At 43.5% G+C, this 17,694-nt stretch overlaps 1 protein-coding gene and 1 pseudogene across 3 annotated transcripts; both read right to left on the minus strand.

The window, feature by feature from the left end:
* Positions 1-6,637: 6,637 nt before the first annotated feature.
* On the minus strand, positions 6,638-11,296 carry LOC115166464 (60S ribosomal protein L10a-like; annotated as a pseudogene).
* A 234-nt stretch (positions 11,297-11,530) lies between these two features.
* On the minus strand, positions 11,531-17,235 carry fance (FA complementation group E). 3 transcript variants are annotated; one of them, XM_029718540.1, is made up of 10 exons: positions 16,900-17,235; positions 16,103-16,730; positions 15,960-16,004; positions 15,814-15,870; positions 15,579-15,722; positions 14,831-14,954; positions 13,396-13,471; positions 13,209-13,275; positions 12,275-12,400; positions 11,531-12,064 (listed from the first exon to the last, which is right to left on the minus strand). In XM_029718540.1, the coding sequence occupies exons 1-10, from the start codon at positions 17,106-17,108 to the stop codon at positions 11,960-11,962; spliced, it is 1,581 nt and encodes a 526-aa protein (XP_029574400.1). In that variant the 5' UTR covers positions 17,109-17,235; the 3' UTR covers positions 11,531-11,959. The 3 variants fall into 3 exon arrangements, with proteins under 3 accessions (XP_029574400.1, XP_029574401.1, XP_029574402.1); XM_029718541.1 differs by lacking the exon at positions 11,531-12,064 and having other exon boundaries at positions 12,284-12,400; positions 13,209-13,288; XM_029718542.1 differs by lacking the exons at positions 11,531-12,064; positions 12,275-12,400 and having other exon boundaries at positions 13,118-13,288.
* Between the last annotated feature and the right edge of the window lie 459 nt (positions 17,236-17,694).

A 17,694-nucleotide genomic window follows, 5' to 3' on the forward strand; every position in this document is an offset into this window, starting at 1 on the left:
TTTAATTTATATTAACCTAAGATGCATTTGTTTCTAATTGGTTTCTTTGAAGCATAATTGTGTTGGAGGTTTTCACTGCATTGCGGTTTTGTTGTGGTACTAACCAGTTTATTGTCTACGTTTTGATATCGTTTCTATATTTCTAATTAAAAGGCTTGATATGATTGATCGTCAAGTGGCATTTATTTTTTGAGAGATTCATTTGCAGGTTTTTGTTTCTAGTCAGTATAAAATAACTTCATAACAATATTATTAACATATTTTAAAAGGTAGGCATGCACCATGTGACAGTTTGCAATAGAAGATAACACCAGCTTGTTACTTCTGCCAGTACATGCAAGGGGCCAGAACCAGGACGGGCTGTGCCGGTCTGTCTCCTTCAGGGAGTGTTTGTGTTGAAGCTTAAAACCAGAAAGGATCTTTGTTCAGGACTGAACCTGAAAGAGGGTGATCAGTAGGACCACAGCAGAGCACCAACAGAAACACGCTGAGGACAACCCAGCGGCAGTGCCATAGCCAGTGGGCCAGGGGGTGCTCTTTGCACACAGGGCCACAACTAAAGAGAGAAGGTGGTTGTCTATGTCATGGCAGTAAAGTATGGAAGCATATGTCTGCGCATACATTTTGATAGCAATATGCTTCCATAGTAGTGACATCAGAGGAGAAAGTCCTAGTATAGCCACAGATAGAACAATGAGCCAGATATTTCACCGGATGTATAAAAGTGAAGCGTCCGGTTTTCATTACCACTCACTACCAAATATGGTGATGATAAAAGCCCAGTAGCCGGCAGTGGAGCGAGATTGGATTTTGGCCAACATTATGCTAATTTTGTCATCAATAAAACATTTGATCTCCATACAGTTTTCTGTTTCCAAAACTATAATCTGTAGCAAACAGAGTGGACTGCATTTTGTAGACTTTACACTTCGCCAAAGTTTCTAAAAATTGCATTGTTTAGAAGAAGTCAATGGCGAATTGACTTACTGTTATTTTATTGTTGCTCTTTAATTATTCGTTATTTTTCTATTTTCTTCTTTGAAATGTTTTCCTTCAGTTAATTTTGGTAAATCATTTCTTAAAACGTATTTTTTCTTAAAACTGCATTGTTGGTTAAGGGCTTGTAGGTAAGCATTTCACTGTAAGGTTTACACCTGTTGTATTCGGCGCATGTGACAAATAACATTAAATGCTAGAACGCGTGCTTGGCTCTGCCCACCTCCTGGCTCATTCTGCACACTATAATTCATTTGCTACCATTGGAAACGACAGGCTCTGGTCTATCTTGGGTTAATTATACAAATCTTTGGTACAGCTATCACATTACGTTCCAGTCGTGTATTGGTTGGTGTGGGTCTGAGAGAGGGGTCTGGGTCTGGGGGGTGGACTCCTCAGACCTGAGAGAGGGGTCTGGGTCTGGGGGGTGGACTCCTCAGACCTGAGAGAGGGGTCTGGGTCTGGGGGGTGGACTCCTCAGACCTGGGCTTGTTTGGTGATCACTGCTTCGACGACTTGCACCAATGTGCAACTAGAAGAATGAGAGGAAGAAAGAGATAAGGGAAAAGAAAAGAGAGTGACATGAAAGGGATTGAAGGTTAAAAGAAGACAAAAATATATATATAATACAATGTTTTACATAGTGAATTTGTCAGCTGCATGAAGACAATCAATCAATCAAATATATTTATAAAACCCTAGGGCTCAGGTCCTCCGAGAGAGAGAGAGAAAGAGAAAGAAAGAAGAAAATTAGAGAGAGCATACTTAAATTAACACAGGACACCGGATAAGACAGGAGAAATACTCCAGATATAACTAGCCCCCCGACACAAACTATTGCAGCATAAATGCTGGAGGCTGAGACAGGAGGGGTCGGGAGACACTGTGGCCCCGTCCGACAATACCCCCGGACAGGGCCAAACAGGCAGGATATAACCCCACCCACTTTGCCAAAGCACAGCCCCCACACCACTAGATGGATATATTCAACCACCAACTTACCATCCTGAGACAAGGCTGAGTATAGCCCACAAAGATCTCCCCCACGGCACAAATCAAAGGGGGGCGCCAACCCGGACAGGAAGATCATGTCAGTGACTCAACCCACTCAAGTGACGCACCCCTCCTAGGGACGGCATGGAAGAGCACCTGTAAGCCAGTGACTCAGCCCCCGTCATAGGGTTTGAGGCAGAGAATCCCAGTGGCAAGAGGGGAACCGGCCAGGCAGAGACAGCAAGGGCGGTCTGTTGCTCCAGTGCCTTTCTGTTCACCTTCACACTCCTGGGCCAGACTACACTCAATCATAGGACCTACTGAAGAGATGAGTCTTCAAAAAAGACTTAAAGGTCGAGACCGAGTCTGCGTCTCTCACATGGATAGGAAGACCATTCCATAAAAATGGAGCGCTATAGGAGAAAGCCCTGCCTCCAGCTGTTTGCTTAGAAATTTAGAAATTCTAGAAACAGTAAGGAGGCCTGCGTCTTGTGACCGTAGCGGATGTGTAGGTATGTATGGCAGGACCAAATTGGAAAGATACATGGGCTTGCTCCTACCTAATGCTTTGTAGGTTAGCAGTAAAACCTTGAAATCAGCCCTTGCCTTAACAGGAAGCCAGTGTAGAGAGGCTAGCACTGGAGTAACATGATCAAATTTTGGGGTTCTAGTCAAGATTCTAGCAGCCGTGTTTAGCACTAACTGAAGTTTATTTAGTTCTTTATCCGGGTAGCCGGAAAGTAGAGCTTTGCAGTAGTCTAACCTAGAAGTGACAAAAGCATGGATTCATTTTTCTGCATCATTACTGGACAGAAAGTTTCTGATTATTGCAATGTTACGTAGATGGAAAAAAACGGTCCTTGAAACAGTCTTGATATGTTCGTCAAAAGAGAGATCAGGGTCCAGAGTGACTGTACAACCATCAAGATTAATTGTCAGATCCAACAGAAGATCTCTTTGTTTCTTGGGACCTAGAACAAGCATCTCTGTTTTGTCCGAGTTTAAAAGTAGAACATTTGCTGCCATCCACTTCCTTATGTCTGAAACACAGGCTTCCAGGGAGGACAATTTTGGGGCTTCACCATGTTTCATCGAAATATACAGCTGTGTATCGTCCGCATAGCAGTGAAAGTTAATTCCAAATGACATCACCAAGAGGTAAAATATATAGTGAAAACACTAGTGGTCCTATAACGGAGCCTTGAGGAACACCGTAATTGATAGTTGATTTGTCAGAGGACAAACCATCCACAGAGACAAACTGATATCTTTCCGACAGATAAGATCTAAACCAGGCCAGAACTGTGTAGACCAATTTGGGTTTCCAATCTCTCCAAAAGAATGTGGTGATAGATGGTATCAAAAGCAGCACTAAGGTCTAGGAGCACGAGGACAGATACAGAGCCTCGATCTGACGCCATTAAAACATTTACAAGTGCAGTCTCAGTGCTATGATGGGGTCTAAAACCAGACTGAAGCGTTTCGTGTACATTGTTTATCTTTAGGAACGCAGTGAGTTGCTGCGCAACAGATTTTTCAAAATGTTTTGAGAGGAATGGGAGATTCGATATTGGCCGATTAGTTTTTTTATATTTTCTGGGTCAAGGTTTGGCTTTTCCAAGAGAAACTTTATTATTACCACTTTTAGTGAGTTTGGTACACATCCGGTGGATAGGGAGCCGTTTATTATATTCAACATAGGAGGGCCAAGCACAGGAAGCAGCTCTTTCAGCAGTTTAGTTGGAAAGGGTCCAGTATGCAGCTTGAAGGTTTAGAGGCCATGATTATTTTCATCAATGTGTCAAGAGATATAGTTTAAAAGACGTGAGTGTCTCCCTTGATCCTAGGTCCTGACAGTCTCAGGACATCTGAGCTTTGGAGGAATACGCAGATTTGAAGAGGAGTCCGTAATTTGCTTCTAATGATCATGACCTTTTCGTCAAAGAAGTTCATGAATTTATCACTGCTGAAGTGAAAGCCATCCTCTCTTGGGGAATGCTGCTTTTTAGTTAGCTTTGCGACAGCATCAAAAATACATTTTGGATTGTTCTTATTTTCCTCAATTAAGTTGGAAAAATAGGATGATCGAGCAGCAGTGAGGGCTCTTCGATACTGCACGGTACTGTCTTACCAAGCTCGTCGGAAGACTTCCAGTTTGGTGTAGCGCCATTTCCTTTCCAATTTTCTGGAAGCTTGCTTCAGAGTTCGGGTATTTTCTGAATACCAGGGAGCTAGTTTCTTGTGACAAATGTTTTTTGTTTTTAGGGCTGCGACTGCATCTAGGGTGTTACGCAAGGTTAAATTGAGTTCCTCAGTTAGGGGGTTAACTGATTTTTGTACTCTGACGTCCTTGCGTAGGTGGAGGGAGTCTGGAAGGGCATCTTGGAATCTTTTGGATGTCCTAGAATTTATAGCACGGCTTGGTTGGCGTCTGAGCAGATTATTGTTGCGATTGCAAACGTAATAAAATGGTGGTCTGATAGTCCAGGATTATGAGGAAAAACATTAAGATCCAAATCATTTATTTCACTGGACAAAACTAGGTATGACTGTGGCAGTGAGTAGGTCCAGAAACATGTTGGACAAAACCCACTGAGTCGATGATGGCTCCGAAAGCCTTTTAGAGTGGGTCTGTGGACTTTTCCATGTGAATATTAGTCACCAAAAACTTGAACATTATCTGCCATGACTACAAAGTCCGATAGGAATTCAGGAAACTCGGTGAGGAACGCTGTATATGGCCCAGGAGGCCTGTAAACAGTAGCTATAAAAAGTGATTGAGTAGGCTGCATAGATTTCATGACTAGAAGCTCAAAAGACGAAAACGTCGGGGTTTTTTTGTAAATTGAAATTTGCTATCGTAAATGTTAGCAACACCTCCGCTTTTGCGGGATATGGTCACTAGTGTAACCAGGAGGTGAGGCCTCATTTAACACAGTAAGACATACAGGGAAGTGATCTTACCTGCTGAGGTTTTATTGGCCTTCTGCCTCTGTATCTGCAACGTGAGATACACCAGTCAAACAACCACAGTGCCTATCACATAATGATCCGTGTTTTTTAAGTTTTTTTTTACCTTTATTTATCTAGGCAAGTCAATTAAAAACAAATTCTTATTTACAATGACGGCCTACGAAGATAGACCTGATAAGTAACCTCACCTAAGTCCTCGACCTGAGATCTACAGAGGCTTTAGCTCAGCGGGCTAACAGTCTTGTGGCGTGTGGGAGACCCAGGTTCGCTGTAGTTCCTGCAGAAACATTTCCCAGTGAGTTTCTTGGTCTCGTCCAGCTCAGTGTCGTCTCTCTCATGACACCTCTTCAGGTTGTCAACACCTCTTCAGCTTGTCAACGTGGCTCACCATCAGCTCCACCGCTCGTCTCACATGAGCCTCCTACCACACAGAGCCTCCCGCCACACAGAGACATAATCAAAGTCTTGAGGTAGATTAACTCTATAGTAATGTCTGAGAGAGACTACCTGATGTACAGCTGCCAGCACCTCTGCTGTGTTGGAGATGATCTCCTCTGTTTCTCCCAGCATAGCCAGACACATCTCCATCAGGAGGATCTTACTGCGCTCACTGTCCAGACACAGAGCCTGACAACAGAGACAGGTCAAAACTCTGCTACAAATCCCCTCATAAACAATACACACCTCATACACTGTAGGCCTAGGCTTCATATTCACCCCCCCAAAAATGTTGATGCTGCTGAAGCTTGTGTCATCCTATTCATTAGACAAAATAACAGCAACCATAAAATAATGACTCCCTTATTTCTAGAGAGGGGTACTATGCCTTCCTCACTGTCCACACTGTCTAGCACGATTAGCATCTTGGTCGGATGGTTACTTTGTTTAGGTGTCCCATCAGCAGCCTAGAGGAATAGAAACACCATGACTCATTCTGACATTATGAGCCCAATGTATTAGATACAGTCTGGATGATTAACAGTCTGACTCCCCAGAGTGCTCATAGCATGGATTGGCACCATACCAGCAGAACAATGGTATACAGACTGGTTACTAATGACAACCAAGGTGATTTGATCAACTAATCCCTGTCCCCTGGACTACAGATGAAAATGTAATGCAGAGCAAATAATAAAGTAGACAAGAACAAGATCAGATCTGCATATCACTCTGAGAAAAAAAAATCTTTCTCACTCCATTAATCTCTTCTCTCTGTCAGTTCCAGAGGACTGCACTCAGTCATTAATCCTATGAGATCCAGTCAGTCAGGGAACGAGACCAGGACAGGTACAGAGCCTAACCGTATAAGGTACAACCTAAAAAAGCTCAGTGTGTGTCTGTGTGGCTCAGCTCACAGCAATCACTTAGTAGGTGTGTGTGTATAGTGTTATAAAATCACATACATCAGGGCAGGCTGTGCCTTGGTTAGAGTCAGAGGTTAAGAAGCAGTCTGTTGTCTGTTCTAAACAGACATCTGGACGCCAAGACCGACTCTCCCACCTCCTTACTTACACTAATCCTCTTGAAACAACATGTTGTTTAGTCAAGGTAATGCATTTCTGTTACTGACACGGAGGAATCGTGCATGGTTTCTGCAGTATATTTTCAGATCTACACTACCACACTGTTTATTAAAAAGGTGTCATTTCACAACTGCAACAAACAAAACAGAAGATTTGAGGATCTTTGCAGGTTTATTCATAGAAAAAAGGAAGGCAGTTTGACAGCTAGTTCAAGACACAACAATAACCAAAGGAGTTGGCAAGACAGCACCAACAGATCTGGGACCAGGCTGGTTTGGCTCTCTAGGAGAGGTGCTGGGGTTTTCCCATAGTGATCCTGACTCACAGGGCAGTGTGATTCTCTAGCTGACTCTAGTGGAGAATAATAAAGACTAGTGAAGACGCTGGGGTTTTCTCATGGTGCTCTTGATGTAGAGGGCAGGAACGTTCTGCCAGTTCATCTTGAGCAGAGAGACCAGGAAGTTGACGGCCAGGTGGATGTTGTACACCAGCTCCTCCTCTGTCATCTTTATGTGACCCACAGCCAAACACAGCACCTGGAACACACACACAGTGGGACATTTAGCACAAAAGTATTGCAATAAGAAAAGTGTTGTCAATCTCAACCAGTGAGATTCTGATTCAACAAGTACAAATGTGTACTTCTTCACCCCCTCCTGGATTTACGGATGGACTGGTGGAAGAAATACGGTGAATATGCCCTCTAGCCTATGTTAACGCCAATTCAATGCTTCAAACCCATTAGGGAAAGTGAGCTGAGCACACTTCAGGGAGAAGAGTAGAGATTCGGGACGTGAGGTGACGTGTGCCCATATACCTTCTTCATCTGAAACTTGATGGTGGATTTGACCTCGTTCACCTTGGTGCTAAGGTTCTCATTGTGTGTGAGCAGCAAGGGGAACTTGCCAGCCTTGTTGAGGCCCCAGGATATGAGGGATCTGCTTGATCAGAGACTCGGATGCCAGGAATGCATCATACTACTTGGCTGAAAGACCTTTTGACAAGGTGTGGTACGTACTCTGTGGAAAGGGTGCTAGAATCTTATATAAGTCAGAGTATGCACTGTTTCCTACTACATCTCATATGTTGCCCATCCTTCTACAATTATGCAGCAACAAGTGTCAGTCATGTCTAGGCAATGTTTGTATGTATTGGGAAACTGTTTTGTGACAATAGGTTCAAGTCATATTGTCACATGTCATGAAATAGCCACTCATCTCTCTGTAGCAATAGATGTTACACTCATATTGATATACAACACAAAGCGTATTGAAACACTCCCTACAGAGTCTCTTGACAAGCTTCTTGTTGAGTTTCTTCAGGGCTTCAATGTCCATGTGGGGCAGGTCTGCAGCCTTAGCCTCATCACAGTGCTGCTGGTCACTCAGGATACACACTGAGAACTTGGGCCCGGGCAGGGTCTTTAGTCTGTGGTAAGGGACACACGGAGAGACAGAGAACATTGACCCTCACTGGTTAACGTCTGTAGTTGACCCTCTCTCTAGCCTGGTCCCAGATCTGTGTCATATTAGGAGCTGCCAAGACAGCACAAGCAGATCTGGGACCAGGCTACCCTCCCTCCTCCAACAGACTCAACATAGAAGCTTTACCACCTTGGCTGGCTTCCAAACAGTCAGTCAGACGGTCTACCTCCACCGACTGGTACAGTATTTCATAGCACTATGGTTGGCTTGGGGACAGGGAATATTATATATTATGGTATAGGCTCAGTTAGATGAACCATTACTTCTTCAATGAATTGTCCTGGATGTCACCTGGGGTATGTGGATGCATCTCAATAGTCTAAAAAGCCTCCTTTCCTCTCCTTGTCTTCTTTCCTTCAGAACTGGACAGGTGAAAGAAAATTCCCAATTCATCACAAGCCATTACTATTGTTTTCACCCATCTTGTTGAAGAGGATGACATTTTAGACTATTGAGAGACTGATACAAAGGTGGATTCTCACTCTTCAGCGTTAAGGTTAAGGAGCAGACAAAGAGAAGGTAGGGTGAGACAGTAGTGGACCGGACCTGACAGTACCAGAGAAAAGCTTGTCCTTTTGGGGACCGTAGTTCTTCAGGCTGATCTGTAGTTCCACCGTCTCCACAAACCTGAGCAGAGAGAAGATACAATGGAAAGACGTGTCATGCATATCACGGGTTTAAAGGTGATATCCGTAGTTGACACAATATTGAGGACACGGGATGGACATGGAGAAATGTAACCGCTCTTAAATTCATAAACAGAGCTATTAATGCAAGGACTGACCATCCAAGATATCAAATGATAGTTTTAAGCACATTTTGAGGCTTTACAGCAGTTGTTAACATTTACAAGCTTATATTTTGGCTTCTAATGGGGTACAACAGTTGAACTAAGCTCATGAGGCATTTACAAGTAATATTCTTCAAGAATCAATGAGCATATATAATTCATGTATAAGTCAAAATGGATGTTGCAACTGCAGATTACCCCTTAAACATTGTAAATGTTTTGATTCCAAGTGTCATACAATGACAATGACTTTTACACTTAGGAAAAACTTACAAAATGATTTGAAAACTATTCAAGGGCCTTAACGACAGGATATACATTGCCTTCGGAAAGTATTCAGACCCCTTGACTTTTTCCACATTTTGTTCCATTACAGCCCCCCCCATCCACACAATTCCACATAATGACAAAGCAAAAACAGGTTAATATATTTTTTTGGCATGTTTATTAGAAATGAAAAACGGAAATATCACATTTACATAAGTATTCAGACCCTTTACTCAGTACTTTGTTGAAGCACCTTTGGCAGTGATTACAGCCTCAAGTATTCTTGGGTATGACGCTACAAGCTTGGCACACCTGTATATGGGGATTTTCTCACATTCTTCTCTGCAGATCCTCTCAAGCTCTGTCAGGTTGGATGGGGAGCGTCGCTGCACAGCTATTTCAGGTCTCTCCAGAGATGTTGGATCGGGTTCAAGTTCCTGCTCTGGCTGGGCCACTCAAGAACATTCAGAGACTTGTCCCGAAGCCACTCCTGCGTTGTCTTGAACATGTGCTTAGGGTCGTTGTCCTGTTGGAATGTGAACCGCCGCCTCAGTCTGAGGTCCTGAACACTCTGGAGAAGGTTTTCCTCAAGGATCTCTGTACTTTGCTCCGTTCATCTTTCTCTCAATCCTGACTAGTCTCCCAGTCCCTGCTGCTGAAAAACATCCCCACAGCAAGATACTGCCACCACCATGCTTCACCGTAGGGATGGTGCCAGATTTCCTCCAAATGTGACGCTTGGCATTCAGCCCAAAGAGTTCAATCTTAGTTTCATCAGACCAGAAAATCTTGTTTCTCATTGTCTGAGTCTTTAGGTGCCTTTTGGCAAACTCCAAGCGGGCTATCACGTGCCTTTTATTGAGGAGTGGCTTCCATCTGGACACTACCATAAAGGCCTGATTGGTGGAGTGCTGCAGAGATGGTTGTCCTTCTGGAAGGTTCTCCCATCTCCACAGAGGAATTCCAGAGCTCTGTCAGAGTAATCATCGAGTTCTTGGTCACCTCCCTGACCAAGGCCCTTCTCCCCCAACTGCTCAGTTTGACTGGGCGGCCAGCTCTAGGAAGAGTCTTAGTGGTTCCAAACTGTTTCCTGTGTTCTTGGGGATCTTCAATACTGTAGACATTTTTTGGTACCTTGGGGCTCTACGGACAATTCCTTCGGCCTCATGGCTTGATTTTTGCTCTGACCTGCACTGTCAACTGGGGGACCTTGTATAGACAGGTGTGTGCCTTTCCAAATCATGTCCAATCAATTGAATTTACCACAGGTGAACTCCAATTAAGTTGTAGAAACATCAAGGATGATACATAGAAACAGGATGCACCTGATGTCAATTTCTAGTCTCATAACAAAGGGTCTGAATACTAATGTAAATAAGGAATTTCTGTTTTTTTATACATTTGCAAAAATCTCTAAAATCCTGTTTTTGCTTTGTCATTATGGGGTAATGTGTGTAGATTGAGGATTAAAAAAAAAATAGAATAAGGCTGTTATGTAACAAAATGTGGAAATAGTCAAGGGGTCTGAATACTTTCCGAACGCACTCTCTCTAAATCACAGAAATACAATAATGGCCAATATTTGCCATTACAGTACTATCCCACTTGATATTTTTTATTGTAATGACACAAAGTCATGTGAATATGGACTGCTCAGTGGTCTTACTTCCTGGGCTTAGCCAGAGCCCTGCTGGACCTCCCAAAAAGCCTCGTATAACATGTCCCTGGAGACCTTACTGTGAATGAAGAAAAAACAGGACAAACAACAAATTACTACATACAATTATAGTACAGGGCAGCAAGGGATTTATTTACCACCCTTTTGTAAAAAAAAAAACAACTTACTATGAAGTTAAGTTTCTGAGCAGTGAAAAAATTAAGCAAAGCTTTTGAGTGCCCCCCCCCCCTTATTTATAGCAGGCTATAATTAGATGGTTGAACATACAGTATGTTGACCCTTGAACAATTGTTGCTTTATCAGTAATAAATCAGAAGTAAATCCTCTAACTGCTCCATGTGTTCCATTAGATAAGATTGAATTGAAGTAAATCAAGGAGTTAAAGAAAAAAATACTTCTAACAATAGAATTATGTCTCCACAAGTCCTTGGGTAAATTTGACATTCAAAAATCATGTGTCCAGATGTTAGTTAAAAAGGTAAATCCATCCAATGAGCAATTGTTGAAGTGCTGATTTACATAAATATATTCCTTAATAAGTGTAATTTAAAAAAAATAAGCGATTTATAAAATCATTTTTTACTGACCTCATATTGTCGGTTTCTCCTCCTTCACGCTGCGCTGGAAAGGAAGTCGACCCGGAAATTGCACAAAAATAAACTGGACACGGAGTTCAGCCATATTGGTGGGTGCAAAATATTGCAATATTTTTTCCATCATGCCACTGAAGAAAATCTGATCGGGACTAAAAGAGAATACTGTGGTACCATATGTATGCCTCTCTGACAGAAAAATACAAGTTAAAAGACTCAGACAGTACACTCTCCAAAAGGTAACCAATATTTTTGTGCATGTTGGCTTTTATTACAACTAGTGGGTCTGAATGATGATTGGTTAAATGCTGATTGGTTAAAACCGCATTCCAGACATTTGCAACATTGTTTATACATACAGGCTTATGTATGCTACGCAAGTTCTTGCAGAATTCCAGAATTTTTACATTAGATCAATACGAAACTACAAATGTCCGACTTGTAATTTGTTTTTAAAAAATTACAAACTATGTATGCTACGCAAGTTTGTAGTTTCGTATTGATCTAATGTAAACATTCTGGAATTCTGCAAGAACTTGCGTTTTTTAAACACAGCTGACATACCATTTTAGTAAAATGACTTTAAAATACCCTACCATTTACTGTACTCAGGCATTATAATTAATTTAATAGTTTAACAGTATTGTGATTCAGACAGTATTTCATGAATGTTTGATTCTCTTCAGGGCAGCTTGAAGGGACTTCTTCAAGAATGTCTCATTGGAGGACAAGCAGCAGGACAGTGTGTGTTTGTGAGCCACAGTTACCTGGACAAATACAACCAGACAATAGCAGTCTATCAGTAAACAGACGTCAAGTGACAGTTAAACCTTTAGACTGGACTTAAGGTGTTTTCATAGCCAACGTGCCTCTGTTTCCTCTTTAGGATCTAGGCCAGGTTACTGTACAGCTCTTTTGGACAACTGCTGATGTAAAAAGGGCTTTATAAATACGTTTGATTGATTGAAATAACCTACATGCGTGTTATACTTGGTCAGCACAGCGAGCATCATCTTGGCATACTTCATGGACTTGGTGAAGTGAGGTGCCTGGGAGCTTAGCTGGTCAGTGAAGAGTGTGAACAGCTCTTCATTTAGCTCCAGCTGAAAAGTCATACAAACAGATTCAAATCATTGAGAGACTAGGGATTTTATGAATACTGTTTTCACATACAATGCGATCAAATCAATTGGTCTGGTTTGGATAGCTATGGTACATTAGAAAACTATACTGAACAAAAATCTAAACGCCACATGTAAAGTGTTAGTCCCATGTTTCATTAGCTGAAATAAAAGATCCCAGAAATGTTCCATACACACAAAAAGCTTATTTCGCTCCAATTTTTTGCACAAATTTGTTTACATCCTTGTTAGTGAGTATTTCTCCTTTGCCAAGATAATCCATCCACCTGACAGCTGTGTCATATCAAGAAGCTGATTAATCAGCATGATCATTACACAGGTGCACCTTGTGCTTGAGACAATAAAAATCTACTAAAATGCCACACAACGCCACACGTGCAATTGGCATGCAGACTGTAGGAATGTCCACCAGAGCTGTTGCCAGAGAATTTGGCAGCACGTTCAATCAGCCTCACAACCGCAACACGTTTAACCACGCCAGACCAGGACCTCCACATCCGGCTTCTTAAACTGCGGGATCGTCTGAGACCAGCCACGCGGACAGCTGATGAAACTGAGGAGGATTTCTGTCTATAATGAAGCCCTTTTGTGGGGAAAAACATTTTTTTTAAGTTGACTGATTTCCTTACATGAACTTTAACTCAGTGAAATCATTGAAATTGTTGCATGTTGCGTTTATATTTTTGTTCAGTACAGTTTGGTCTGGCTTGGTAGGTATGGTACATTAGAGGACTAGTTTGTACGTGAGTGGAGTAGATTTATGGTTCACCTTCTTGTCCAGCAGGGCATGAATGACAGACAGCAGTCCTTCACACCAAATCCCTTTGATTGTCATTCTGGACAAAAGAGCTTATGAGACTGTATAAGACATTGTATTAAAATGCATATAATCAATACAGCCAGAACACTTCACTAGTTGTTAGATCCATTACAGCTAACGGGTTGGTTTGTCTTACTGAAACACCAGCAGTCTGTAGTGGGGATCCAGGCAGTCTTCTATCAACCTGTTGAGCAGCTCAGCCTGTGCACTGCCTGATGAGACATCCAAGATTTAGATATACAGCGCCTTCGGAAAGTATTCAGACCCCTTGACTTTTCCACATTTTGTTACGTTACAGCCTTATTCTAAAATGGATTAAATAAAACATTTCCTCAGCAATCTACACACAATACCCCATAATGACAAAGGTTTTTAGAAATGTTTGCAAATGTACTAAAAATAACCGAATACCTTATTTAAATAAGTATTCAGACCATTTGCTATGAGATCCCGATGGTTATTCTGACAGCGCTCCAGAGTTCCTCCGTGGAGATTTGAGAACCTTCCAGAAGGACAAACATCTCTGCAGCACTCCACCAATCAGGCCTTTATGGTAGAGCGGCCAGACAAAAGACACTCATCAGTAAAAAGGCACATGACAGCCCACTTAGTTTACCAAAAGGCACCTAAAGGACTCTCAAATCATGAGAAACATCTGGTCTGACGGTCTGATGAAACCAAGATTCAACTCTTTGGCCTGAATGCCAAGCGTCACGTCTGGAGGAAACCTGGCACCATCCCTACGGTGAAGCATGGTGGTGGCAGCATCATGCTGTGATGTTTTTCAGTGGCAGGGCCTGGGAGACTAGTCAGTTTCGAGGGAAAGACGAACAGAGAGATCTTTGATGAAGTCCTGAGGACTCTGGAGCAGGTTCTCAGACTGGGGCGAAGGTTCACATTCCAACAGGACAATGACCTTAAGCACACAGCCAAGACAATGCAGGAGTGGCTTTGGGACAAGTCTCAGAATGTTCTTGAGTGGCCCAGCCAGAGCCCAGACTTGAACCCAATCGAACATCTCTGGAGAGACCTGAAAATAGCTGTGCAGCAACGCTCCCCATACAACCTGACAGAGCTTGAGAGGATCTGCAGAGAAGAATGGGAGAAACTCCCCAAATACACGTGTGTGTGAAGCTTGTAGCGTCATACCCAAGAAGACTCAAGGCTGTAATCGCTGCCAAAGGTGCTTCAACAAAGTACTGAGTAAAGGGTCTGAATACTTATGGAAATGTGATCAGTTTTTTTTATTTTGTATAAAGTAGCAAGCATTTATAAAAACCTGTTTCTGCGTTGTCATTATGGAGTATTGTGTGTAGATTGAGGGGAAAAAAACAATGCAATACATTTTAGAATAAGGCTCTAATGTTACAAAATGTGGAAAAAGTCAAGGGCTCTGAATATTTTCCAAAGGCACCGTACGTGGTAAATAAAGAGATTATATATAAATAGAAAGATTAATTGATGATTAGTGGCCGAACAGAACATCATAGGTGGTGGATACTATATTGACTGAGAGTTAATGCTCTTCTATTTTGGAGTCCACAATGGATCAATGTATATTTCCCACTCACCTGTCTGCCCTTCCTCCAGGACTGGTCCAATCAGAGCGTGGCAGGTTGGCCTGGGGTAGCGACTGCATAGTGACGTCACAGCCGTGACTAGACAGCGTGAGGCAGGTTCAGAAAGGGACAGAACCTGCCAGAGGTCAACAGTACGGGAGAAGAAGTCTGAGATGCAGGTAGCCTGACAAGCTATTGTCTTATTCACATTATAAGGCCGACTTGAACAGTACTGTGCTGGCTCAGATTTTTATTTTCACATTGTCCTTTCCAGCAAAGAAACTATGATGGATTGGTAACCAGGCCAGGCCAGCGCAGCTTGGTAACCAGGCCAGGCCAGCGCAGCTTGGTAACCAGGCCAGGCCAGGGCAGCTTGGTAACCAGGCCAGCCCAGCGCAGCTTGGTAACCAGGCCAGCCCTGCGCAGCTTGGTAACCAGGCCAGCCCTGCGCAGCTTGGTAACCAGGCCAGCCCTGCGCAGCTTGGTAACCAGGCCAGCCCAGCGCAGCTTGGTAACCAGGCCAGGCCAGCGCAGCTTGGTAACCAGGCCAGGCCAGCGCAGCTTGGTAACCAGGCCAGCCCTGCGCAGCTTGGTAACCAGGCCAGGCCAGCGCAGCTTGGTAACCTGGCCAGCCCAGCGCAGCTTGGTAACCAGGCCAGCCCAGCGCAGCTTGGTAACCAGGCCAGCCCAGCGCAGCTTGTCTTGGCTCAGTGTTGGTCAGTAGTGTGAAAAGGGTACATATGAATGAACTGTGAGGTACCTTTCCCAGCAGGAGACTCTTGATGAGTGTGGCTGCTGTGCTGTGACTGAGATCAGGAGAGAGCTCCAGCAGGCAGCTACAGAGCTGAGGTAGGATCTGTTCTGGCATCTCAGACAAACTCAGCATCCTACATAAGATCTCTACCTACAGAGAGAATGGTTGTTGTTGTTGGAAGTAGTGCTCATGAATGACCTGATTTTGCTAACGTTTTAGTGTCAATTTAAAAAAGTCCAACCTGGGACGGGTCACAGTCGTTCAGCACCTTGAAGACTTCCGCTGAGCTCTGGTCCCACTAAACAAAGAGGACACAGGGGATTTAGGCACTTTCATGTGAGTGAGTACATCTCAGACATGATCACTTCATTAAAATAGGTATCTTACCTCCATCTCACTTTCCAATATTTCCTTGATTTGAGGGATAGAAGCCTGAAACAAGAAAACACATAAGTTACTTTGTTCTTTGGTGGTGTCAACAGAATACTAATGTGACTGAATAGTTAAGTCATGTCCTTTATTTGTCTCACCTTTACGTTCTCAGGCAGGACATCACATGGACTCCCTGCTGCTGGCTGCGGTTCCACAGCTGGTTCTGGGATGACACCATCCACCCGGTCCGTCTCCATCTCATCTTTCAAACCCTCCGTTCCCACCACATACTCCATTCTGCTACAACTCCTCTCAGTGTCCACAGGAGAGAGACTTATCTTCATCCTCTTACGCTGCTGTCCGGCGTCGTCCTCTGGTTCTGAGTCCAGATCCACACAGCTGCTCTTCCTCTTCCTCTGTGGAACCACATCTAGCCCACTCTGTGAGGATGAGGACAGTTGTGGCTCTATTGGTCCACCTAAACACAAGGCCCATCCTGTTGCTTTATCATCACCACCACCACCACCCCTCAGACGCTCACATAGTCCCCTTAGTCTTTCTCTGCACTGGGGGGTGATTAGGGGCTCCTTCCCCCCAGGGGCTCCCAAGTCTCTCCGGAGCTGTACGACCAGGGCAGACACCCAGGGGTTTGGGGCATGCTCCCCCTGGCTGAGGCAGTCTAGCAGGCGAACAACACTGGTCCGGGGATGCAAAGGGTGGGTGAGATGGAGGAAGGACATGAGACTCCGTTGGAAGGCAACTGGAAACAGGCACACGAGTGGTTTGCTAAGGAGAAGAGCAGTGGGTTATCGAAGAGAAACGTATATTGTATGCATTGTTTTACATTTAAAATACACATCACTAGTCTGGTCAGTCTAGAGAAGTCAAACAACGAGGCCAAAAAGCCTAGCTGTTTAACTTTAGTGGAATAAACGAGTTTGGACTATTTTCTCACGTTGTCAGGGTCTGAGCATCACTGTTCAGACATATTTCCTGCTGGCAAAGGGTCTCGAGACAGGTGTGTAGGCAGCGGTCCGGGTCTGACCGTCGCTGCCGCTGGAAAACCCACAGACCTCGACGGGCACCGGTAGCTCCCGAGAGAAAAGAACGGAGCAGCAACCGGGAGCGTCCATCAAACCGGAGCAACAAAGTATTTGTGTCCATGGTCGTCTTATGGCTAACAAGAAACGGCCTAAAATAAGCGTAATGTGTTGTTAATTTGGAACTCTGGTTTTTGCCTCCAACTAACCAGCGATACAAAATGTCATGAGATTTCCCTCTTCCTGACGTGAACTTGGCGCCGCCTACTGAGCTGGAGTGGTAACGGAGCTCTTCCTGACGTGAACTTGGCGCCGCCTACTGAGCTGGAGTGGTAACGGAGCTCTTCCTGGCTGACTGGATCCTGGACATACAGTACATTAACACATTTCAATAAATGGTTTTTCACTTTTTGGGGGGCTATACTGAAAATGTGTGTTTGAGTCATCCATACCAAGCAGTCTTTATCACAACCACTGTGTACAGTTTTGGCTTCAGTATAAAAAGGTTCAACAAAAACAAACCAGTACTCAAATGAAACTTGAAGCCAACTAAGACATACTGGGGTCGCAATATTTAGGCAAATAAGGTATTTCTGTTGTTTTTTTATTTATAAATTTGCTAACATTTCTAAAAACCTGTTTTCGCTTTGTCATTATGGAGTATTGTGCGTAGATTGATGAGGAAAAAATAAATGTAATACATTTTAGAA

This window comes from Salmo trutta, chromosome 28 (assembly GCF_901001165.1).
Source record: "Salmo trutta chromosome 28, fSalTru1.1, whole genome shotgun sequence".
Classification (NCBI taxonomy): Eukaryota; Metazoa; Chordata; class Actinopteri; order Salmoniformes; family Salmonidae; genus Salmo; species Salmo trutta.

Excerpts from the sequence above, each read along its gene's own strand:
- fance (XM_029718540.1), bottom strand. The coding sequence starts at position 17,108 with ATGGACACAAATACTTTGTTGCTCCGGTTTGATGGACGCTCCCGGTTG. Across the intron at positions 15,871-15,959 it reads TATTGGAAAGTGAGATGGAG|TGGGACCAGAGCTCAGCGGA; the intron begins GTAAGATACCTA and ends CTCTTTGTTTAG. Across the intron at positions 14,955-15,578 it reads AGAGTCTCCTGCTGGGAAAG|GTTCTGTCCCTTTCTGAACC; the intron begins GTACCTCACAGT and ends GACCTCTGGCAG.